Here is a 9,546-nt window from a genome sequence, read left to right on the forward strand (position 1 = left end):
AGAGAAGAGTACATTAAACTTCAGGCAAGGAGGGAAAGAGGCAGGAAATGTACTTGGGGGAGGAGAACTCTGAACACTACAAAAATCATTTTGATAGGAATCTATTCCAACAGCACTAATAAATTACAGAGCAATTAACTCCATGGGACACTGCGGTGGCCCCCTCCCATAGCAAACTGCAACAGTAGGGACTGTGAGCATGGAGCGATCAGGATGGCCCTGGGGTATGGGCAGCAAGGCCCATCCTTGCCCAGAATCACAGGATCAGTTGGGTGGGAAAAGGTCTCTGAGATCATTGAGTCCAACCGGTGACTGAACACCAATGTCAGTTACACCCTGGCACTGAGTGCCACGTCTGCTCTTTCCTTAAACACCCCCCCAAGGACGGTGACTCCATCACCTCCCTGGGCAGTCTGTTCCAATGTCTGATCACCCTTACTGTGAATAAATTCTTTATAACGTCCAACCTGAACCTTCCCCAGTGCATCTTAAGACTATATCCTGTAGTCTGGATATGAATTACTCCTGGTGTGAAGCCGATCAAGCAGCTTTTTCAGCACGTTGAGGCTTGTGCGTGACACGGCAGGGCACAGCTGCAGGGCTGGGGACTGGGGTCACCCCCAGGACCACGCCTGCACCGCCTCACTGCCGCTGCTGCGCTGGCTTCCAACGACCACAGCTCCCGAGGCACACAGTGGAGAATTGCGAGGTTTAGAAAGTGTGAGTAACACTCATGATTTATAGTTATTTCCCTTCTCGCTTATAGCATTTGGGAATGTAGTGCACCAGCGCCAGGCCCCGGGCTATAACGCACCCCCGCGGGGTGACTTGGTCCGGCCCGCGACTCTCCCCACCGGCCCGCCCGGATGGTGCCGCCCACGCTGGGACTCGCCGCGCGCAGCGGGAAGATGGCGGCGCCCAGGGCGGCGTGGGACGAGCGGGACGAGCGGGACGAGCCTTGGAACCGGCTGGATGTGCCCTGGCCCGCGAACAGCGCCACGGTGCCGCTGGCGGCCCAGCACCCCGCAGGTCCCGGCGCGGTGTCGAGGGGTTGGGGGGTGTTTGAAGCCGCTCCCGGGTGTTTGCGGTGGGTGGTCGGTCGGTGGGAGCCGGAGCAGTGGCCGGAGCGGCGGCGGGCGCTGGTGCCGGTGGCCGGCGCTGAGGCGCTGTCCGGGTCTCGCCCGCAGTAAGGTTACTGTCGGCGCTGCGGCGGCGCTGCGACATCGCCGGGAAGCGGCTGTCGGGGCCGGCCCTGGCCGCCGAGGGACGCGTCCTGCGCGCCGTGCTCTACGTGTACCACAGCCGGCTGCTCCGGCACCGGCCCTACCTGGCCCTGCAGCAGGTGAGCACCAACCCCGCCTGGCCGGCAGAGACCCGGCAGCTGGATACTCCCAGCCCCCGGTCTCCACTCCCCGAAAAGCCTTTTGAGTAGCATTTAGCCCCCGGAGCATCGTGCAAAAAAAGTTTGTGAGTAGGTGCATTTTTGTTTTCTCATGGTTGAGCCCAGTGGGTTTATTGGCCCTGTGCAGCAATTGCAACTTCAGTTTTCCTGCCCTGGTCTCCGATACTCACGCTGAGACCTGAAATAGGTATTATTCCATACCTTTGCATACATGAATAATACAGGGACGTCATTCTCAAATAATTGCAACGATAAGAGGGAGGAATAATAATCTTATCCTACTTATTAGATATTTTCTGTTTTAAGATGAAAAGTGAACACCTTGCCAGTTTTCCAGGGAAGGAATTGTCAGCATTTTCAAATAACTGTTTTGAAATGGAGCAGGAATGGCACTTATCTTCTTGATTTGTTTATGTGTTTTCCTTCTTGACATCCAGTAGTAAGGGCCCTTGTATGCACCAGGGAAATCATGCAGCACCAATTAAACATGGCCTACTCCAGTCCTTCACTTAATTCTATATTTAGAATGCAGAGTGATGAAGGGATGTTTTTCATCATTGTGCAGATACAGAAATGTCCCAGAACATCCCATCACACAGAGCTCCAGTGTGGGCTGTTAAACTGATGATATAATGACAGTTTAATGTAGTGACAGTTCTTAGACCAGTCTCTCAAAAAACCAGTCAAAGGAGTTTTCTTTTCTCCTAGGTAGAGCAATGTTTGAAGCGCCTATGGAAAATGAATCTGGTGGGCTGCCTGGAAACTCTGGTAGGACTGATTCCCAAGTAAGTGTCATGATCCCATTGTACTGTCCATTAACTCAGTCTGCAGAACTAAAGGAAGAGGATGCTAGATTGTAACCAACTCTTCATCCTTGTATCACCACAGGAAAAATGGATCCAAAGCCCAGGCAGACTGCTTGGTTCCCAGCCAGCCTATTCTGGAAACTGTGGCTTTGAAGGTATTGGGAGGCTGCAAGCTCATACTACGTCTACTGGATTGTTGCTGTAAAGCTTTTCTGTATCCTTTTTTCACCACAAAAACATTATCTTAGAGTTCACCAGTAGCACCTCATGAGACCAAAACGAGGATTTGTGTAGGCCCTGTATTGCTGATGGACTCAACTGTGCAATTCATAGGTGCAACTTGAAATTTCTTTGATAGCCAGAAACCTTCATTTCAAGTTATTATGTGGAAACCTCAGGCTGTTTGGCTAGCAGCTGTTTTGGCCTTGAGCCAGAACAGTATCCAAACAAAGTTTGGATACTCATCTCCCAGATTATTCCAGGATATTGCCTTGTGAATTGCCTCTAGTTGGTGTGTTCAGCAACTCTCATTACATGCTGTTTATTTTTTTTACCTTAACTGCTATAATCTTCAGCTTGTCTGTTAAACACCTCTGCTCGAAGGAATTCATTCTCCTGAATACTGTGGCTTTGGGGCTCCTGAGCCGGCTCTGGTTTGTGTGTTCAAAAGTCTGTCTTGTTTGTGTCTGTCTGTTTGATGTGCCTGTCAGGGAGAAGGGCTTGTAATTAGGCCTTGCTGCTAAGAAAGCTTTATTCAGTTGGGAGTAGGAGAAGGGAGGTCCCTCCATGCCTTTGGACTTGATTTTAGAACCTGCAGAGTTTTACAAGTGGAGAGAGACTTCTTACACGCTCTTATGGAAGGCTTTATTCTTGGATCTTAGCAAACTATATGTACCTCTAATGAAATCACAGTGTTAGTGTCAGTCTGCCACAAGCACCTGGTACTCTGTGCAGCAAGGAGTAAGTCCTGCTTCATGCTGAAATGGGAAGGCTGGGTTAAACATGTTCTATTATACTACTGAGTTTTCTACGGAAATTGGTTGTTCTGGTTTCTCTCAGTCTGGGAGAATAACTGCTGTCTGTAGCTGAAGGAGTAACAACATTGTTAGAACAACTTTCTGTGACACAAAATCTTCTAACTCAAGGAAACGTAGAGCAGGCAATTGTATGGCATCAGGCCTGAGTTGGTGCAGGGTGCTTTTGTGGGAAGACCTCATGGCACCTCGGATGTGACCCAACAACCTGATGGGTCCCAAGTGTGGCACTCAGCAAAACTCTATGGAAGTGGAGGGGCTCCTATCAGGAATTTTCAAGTCACTTTTGCATTCTGATCTGGAATAGTTCCTTAAAGCTCAGACTTAAGGAAAGCAGGGTGATAGAGTGTAAAAAGGTAAATTTGTACTGAGGGGAAACAGGGAAAGGACCATTCAGCTGAAGGTAGTTGTTCAGTGAGCATTATGTTTTGCTAGAGGAGACTCCATTCCTTTTTGTCCTCTGTCTACAGGATCCAGTACAGGTGTTTATTGCAGACCCTCGTGTCCTTGTACAGTGCCTTGTCCACAGTGCTTCATCTGGTATCTGAAACCCAGAAGACCCCTTATATCAAGGGGTTTACCTTCCCTTCTGATGTTGGTGACTTCCTTGGAGTTAATGTATCTTCTGAAGCAAAGAAGCAAAAGGCTAAAATGCTTACAGCAAAAAAATCTACCAGCTGGATGACAAAGTTCTTCCCAGCAATGCCAGAGGCAGTATCAAAGGTTGGGAAAAAGAGAAAATCTGAGACGTGTACAAGTGCTGTGAAAAAACGTAGCATCCTGTGCCCCGTGGACATTGGAGAGACAGTTGTGGTGCCCACAGCCAGGAGAGGTAAAGCCTTGTGCCAGTGTTATGGTTTCTGACATCTCAGAGACTGACTGCAACTTCTGTCACACGGAGCCAAGCACTTCTACTACCTACAGTGTGGTTCTTGTACAAACTCCTTGTCCTTGGAAGAGAATGCTGCATGTGCCCTTGCCTTTATAAAGCTGTGGATAATGTCAGTATCATGATTTTTAGGGAGGTGTTTCTTTTAATCAGGAAACAGCCTTGAGAGAAGCAGGTAATGAATGCAGTATACAGGTCCTGAAAATAGTTATTTGTACTTTTCTGCTTTTGCATAGCTAAGAAGCTATGGGCACTGTCTGTAGCCCATACAAGAGCAGGTAAGGCTGTAGGAACAGGATGCAAGTATCCTGTGTTTGCTGGTTCTGAACTGTGCCCAAATCTTCCTCTGCAGTCAGGGCTATGGCCAGTGACTGCAGCCATCCATGTGTTTGTGTGAAGCTTTTATCCATTAAGTTCTCCTTTGCAGCCATCTGTAAACCTCTGCGTGCTCTTCGTTTCTTGCCAGCTGCAATGCAAAACTAGTGTAGTCCCCTTGAGTTTGCCTGGAAATGTTGAGTACAGGTGTGAGCCTGCTGAGAGTTCTGTGGTGTCTCTGTGCAAAGAAATAAAACTATCTCAGTGTTGTAATGGGAACTCTTTTCTCTCTCTGTAGGGAAGCACCCAGGGTTTGATGTGAAGAGCCTGCTTAGGCCATCCAGACATCCCACACAAGAGGTTTGTATGGTATTGTTTTACATGTTAGGTTGATGGTTTGGGTTTTTTGTACACAATAGTTGTTGTTTTTTTTTTTTTTGTATTGTAAAGACTAACACTTGAAACACGATATCCCTGATTGAAAATGTCCCCTTTTCCTGCCTTATTTTTGCTTGTCTTGCAACTCAGGTTAGTGTGGAAGCTTTGCACAGAAAATCAATCACTACTTATTTCTGTTTGGGAATTTGGGCATTTGTTGGTTTGTCAAGTGAAATGACCAGAGACCAAGTCAGCAGTAGACAGAAATACAAATTCTAAATATCTGCCTCTTCTTTTTGTATTCCACAAAACAAGACTGCTCTTCCCTTTTCTCCTTAGAAAATAAGGAATATTCTCACTACATTCTGTGTTCTGCTCTCTTCCAGCAGAAAGGATCAGACACATCATCTTGTTTTAAAACACTCTTTCTGTTACTGTTTGTTTCAGGGTCTAAGCATTGCATCAACACCTCTCCAAGCAAAGTCATCACCACTTTTGTCTCAGATAGTAAAATCAGAGCACACTGGATCTCTTGTACAGATGGTCCAAACAGCTGCATCATTTAGGGAGCTGTCAGAGGCACTCAGAAAAGCTATTCTGTGGTGCAAAACCAACAAATTCAAATCAGAAGCTTATTTTCTGCGTAACAAGTTGTTGAAAAGCAACCGGCTACACCATGTGGAGGCTCAAGGATGCAGGTAGTTTTGCATGGGTGTGGGATTTCTGAGTCTAACATTTGTATTTTAGTATTATGTATTTTGCTATAGTATAGTGAAACACAGTGGTCTAAGCCATTATTTTAAAACTCAGGATCACTAGTTTAGGTTACTGGCTGCTCTGACCATGGGCATTCTATTTAGTTTCAGTCACTTATGATTTAAAAAGGCTTTAAAAGGCTATCTAATGTACAGTACTTAGGAGGGAGGATGAAAATGCAACCTAAATCATCTGCATGTTTTATGTTAACAAATGTATGAGGCAAGAGTTGTGTCTATTCAGACTGCTTTGGCTACTATTGTACAAGGTGCTGTTCTGTTTCTATGGTATAAGGAAAATTATAGAGATGGGTAATAATGAAATCTCTCCAAACTCCAAATGAAGTAACACTTTAGTAGCTGATAAAGTTCTATTTTGTAAACTTTGCTCCCTTTAAGCTTGAAGAAAAAGCTGCGCTGTGTCAAAACATCTGTCTGTAAATACCTCCTGTACGGGTCACAACACACGCACTGGCCAAGGCAGCACCTCCAGGCACGCTTCTGCCGAAGGAGGATCAGATCATCGGCACTCTTGAAGACAGCTCCAAAGACTGGTGGGCAAAAGCCTCCTGAGCTTTTTGGGGTCTGTGAGAACAGTGCATCACTCATCCTCCCAGCTTACCAAGATGGGTCTCCGAGTCAGGAAGAACATTCCAGCACTGACACAGGACATGTCAGACTAAGCACAACAGGGACCCCTAAGCAGCTGCTGCTGGAAGGAAGCCCTGGCCTTGTGTGGAAAGAAGCTGCTGAGAACACAGATATTGATTCTATTTTTGCAGCAATAGGCGTCTGATCCTGGATTTGAAGGAGGAAAGGGGTCGAGTTATTCTAGTTTTTTGTTGTTTGGTTTTTTGTTTTTTTTTTTTTTTAAGTAAACCCCTCTGAACCCTAATGGCGTCTCAGTAACTCGCATTGTGAATTCTGTTAAGAAAGTAACAACTATTTTGTTTTTTAAACCAGCTTTTTTTTTAATGGCTGATTTTTATATTTTTAAGGGTATTCCAAATAACTGAATAGTCACCTTCCTTTTACCTACCCTTGTCCAGGAACAGTGACTTTGTTACCCTTACTCAGTGTTCCCTCTCTATTGCCTGACCACATGTTAAGTGCTGCTGTCAAATCCACAGTGCAAACAGTTCCCATCCATGGCATAAAGGCTGCAGCTGATCACTCACTGCCGCTTTGGACAAAAGACTTGCCAAAACCTTAAACCTTTCCAAGCCTTACACTCTTCCTTCTGTGCTGCTTGTAGAGGGGACAGCCTTGATGTGCAGTATTATTGCTGTTTCAGCATTTGTTATGCTTGTTCTGAAATGAGGAGTTAACTGAACTTACCTCCCCATAGCTGTTCCAGAAGTAGGGAAAAGCACAGCTGTGGTCTCTATTACCTGCCTTGTATGAACTGATCAATGTACATTTAGTTATGAAACGTGGGCACAAACTTATGTTTTATTCAAAATGCATACACAGAGCAAAGAGCACAACTTTGTTAGTAGTTTGGGCTTAAGGTCTTTATACAGATAACCAAGATCCATTTTCAAGGTTTCCTGTCAGAGGAACAACCAGTGACAACTGAAACAATTTTAGAGAATCAGGAATCATCAGCCCTTGAGCCATCTGATGCAACACAGGCCTACTTGAAACAGATTCCTGCCACTGCAGGAATTTTTAGAGGTCTTCTCATTTCCTCAAATGGTATAAAAATACCTAAGTATACCACATACAATCAGGTAATGTTTCAGCTGCTTAAATATTTCTCAGAAAAGGCTGGGAGTGAGGGCAGACATCCCAGCAGTGACCTCCATCCTAAAAAACCCTTCCAAACAACATGCATGATCTTCCTTCTTAGTGGGCAGCAAGTGCCCAAATAATGCCCCAGTGCAGCTTGTGCACAGATTCAAGACCCATAGTTTGCTTCATCAAAGGCCTTTCTGGCTCGTTTCAGTTCTTCATTCATAGTTAGGAGGTCTTTAACTCTGGCAAACTTCCGGGGGTCCTTGCGTATTAGAAAGACAATGTCCTCAACCTGCACCCGACCCTGCCGCCCGATGGACATGGCCTTGTGTGTCTGTTAGAGGGGAAAAAAAAGTCAGCAGTATTCCTTTGCCATGGTGCTTTTTTAAGGTCTCAATTCCACTTTAGTTCCTGTCATTTTACAATAGCAGGTTCTGGACACCATCATGCTACTCACAAGAGAACTTCCCAGTAAACCATGGACTTACTCTGCTGTCGCTTATACCCTGAACATAACCACTACATATACATCACTTAATGGTATCAAAATGAAGGCCAGATTACACATAGGACACCCAGCCTGCAGAATGGCTGAAGATTAGGCATGATTTGGCCTAGTGTGAGGTAACTGTATCAGAGGACAGTGTAGGGCATTTTGATAAGCATAGGAAAGACCAGCATTTCAATAGAAAGGGGAATGTTTGGATACTTAGAAATGGTATCCAAGTCAGGAAGAGAAATGGCCTCAGGCCCAAGAATGCATTCCTTTTGTATGGCAGAGCTAAGTTCCCATCCATGTACAGACACTGGGCAAACACAAAAAGTTGACAGACTTTTAAATCTGAGCCAAATTTTCTGTCAGCTGAACATACAGTGATGCCACAGTGAACCTCAAAGTCAGGTGGGTATTTCCCCTCCTAAAATAGTAATCTAACTGCTACTTAAAGACTTCAGTGTTCTAAATCCACATGGAGTAAGGTGCATAAATTTTGCTTTAATCTTGGGAAAACAAAATCCAAGTTTATGTTTCTCCTACTAATGCCATGAGTTTGGGGCCTGGGATAATGCAGTATTTCAGTCAGAGGCATTAACTTTCAAAAAGCTAAAGTTCTGGTGAGGATGTTTTGACCATGCCATCTAGAGCTGACTTACCATTTCAGTGATAAACTCTATTACCAGGTCCTCAAGAATGTCCACTGATTCTGTGTAAGGGTTCTGGTCGTCCCCGAATCCATACATCATGCACCTTACTGCACAAAGAAACACTCAGCATGAGGCTTTCATCCATTTAGTGCTGCATGCATCTAGTTAGACCTCACCAGCCTGCACGTTCCTGCACCAGGATGGCCCTCTCATCTGTCAGGCAAGACAAATCTTGAGGAAACATACAGGAAATAAGAACAAACAGAAGCCAACAAAAGCCCCTCCTGTAGGGACAGGAATTGTATATACAGAAGAGCATGTCTGAGGACAGGCTCTCTGAATATTCACTTAGGCTGCAAAGCACTGCATAGTGACAGCGCAGCTAACTTTGGGCACAGCTAGGTCCAGAGCATGCACTAGCAGTATTTTTGAGGGGGGTCTACATGGCAGATTTCTGCAATTGCAGCCAAGGCACATTATGAAAGCCGCTGTTTTGTTAAGGAGAAGTGAGTTTTAGGACCCCATAGCTGTCAGCTCGGGGTTTCAGCTGAGTGACCAGGCCCGACTTACGCTCTTTGGAGAACAGCCGCTTCCTCCTGCCCTGCCCGCCGTCCAGGCCCCCGCCGGCGTCCTCCGCGTCCTCTTCGAACTACGGGCACAGCGGCGGGGAGGCCGCGGTCAGCGCCCGTCTGGCCCCGGCCCCTTCCCGTCGCTCCCCCGACCGCGGCTGGGCTGTGGATCCCCGGGAAGGGCAGCCCCTCCACCACTCACCGGCACATCCTCCTCCTCATCCGCCATGGCTGCCCGCCGGCCCGGAACAACTTCGGCGGCCCGGCCCCGCCCCGAGGCCCCGCCGAGCCGCGCCGGGCAGGACGGGCGGAGTGGGCGGTGCTGCGGGGCCTGTCTGGGCGGAGGCCAGCGCCGTGGAGCTGCGGCGTAGCTCTGATAGCCCATCCCAAACCTGGATATGACATTCATTGTTGGATTGCCAGATCGGGATAGCGTGGTTTGAAAGTGAGCTCGGGGGATGTCTGTTAATCCCTCTGCTCGAAAGACGGGTCAGTCACGAGGACAGAAAGGGTGGCTT

The 9,546-nt window shown here is 46.9% G+C and overlaps 2 protein-coding genes across 2 annotated transcripts; one reads left to right on the forward strand and one right to left on the reverse strand.

Annotated features, from left to right (window-relative positions):
* The first annotated feature begins 851 nt into the window (after window positions 1–851).
* NEPRO (nucleolus and neural progenitor protein) lies at window positions 852–6,999 on the forward strand. Its single transcript, XM_036386034.2, has 9 exons — window positions 852–1,029; window positions 1,188–1,342; window positions 2,111–2,187; window positions 2,291–2,422; window positions 2,784–2,861; window positions 3,713–4,074; window positions 4,745–4,806; window positions 5,272–5,522; window positions 5,979–6,999. The coding sequence occupies exons 1-9, from the start codon at window positions 867–869 to the stop codon at window positions 6,373–6,375; spliced, it is 1,677 nt and encodes a 558-aa protein (XP_036241927.1). The 5' UTR covers window positions 852–866; the 3' UTR covers window positions 6,376–6,999.
* Window positions 7,000–7,013: 14 nt separating this feature from the next.
* Window positions 7,014–9,344, reverse strand: TAF13 (TATA-box binding protein associated factor 13). The gene is made up of 4 exons (XM_036386048.2): window positions 9,231–9,344; window positions 9,030–9,108; window positions 8,469–8,566; window positions 7,014–7,650 (listed from the first exon to the last, which is right to left on the reverse strand). The coding sequence occupies exons 1-4, from the start codon at window positions 9,255–9,257 to the stop codon at window positions 7,480–7,482; spliced, it is 375 nt and encodes a 124-aa protein (XP_036241941.1). The 5' UTR covers window positions 9,258–9,344; the 3' UTR covers window positions 7,014–7,479.
* Window positions 9,345–9,546: the final 202 nt, after the last annotated feature.

This window comes from Molothrus ater, chromosome 2, assembly GCF_012460135.2.
Source record: "Molothrus ater isolate BHLD 08-10-18 breed brown headed cowbird chromosome 2, BPBGC_Mater_1.1, whole genome shotgun sequence".
Classification (NCBI taxonomy): domain Eukaryota; kingdom Metazoa; phylum Chordata; class Aves; order Passeriformes; family Icteridae; genus Molothrus; species Molothrus ater.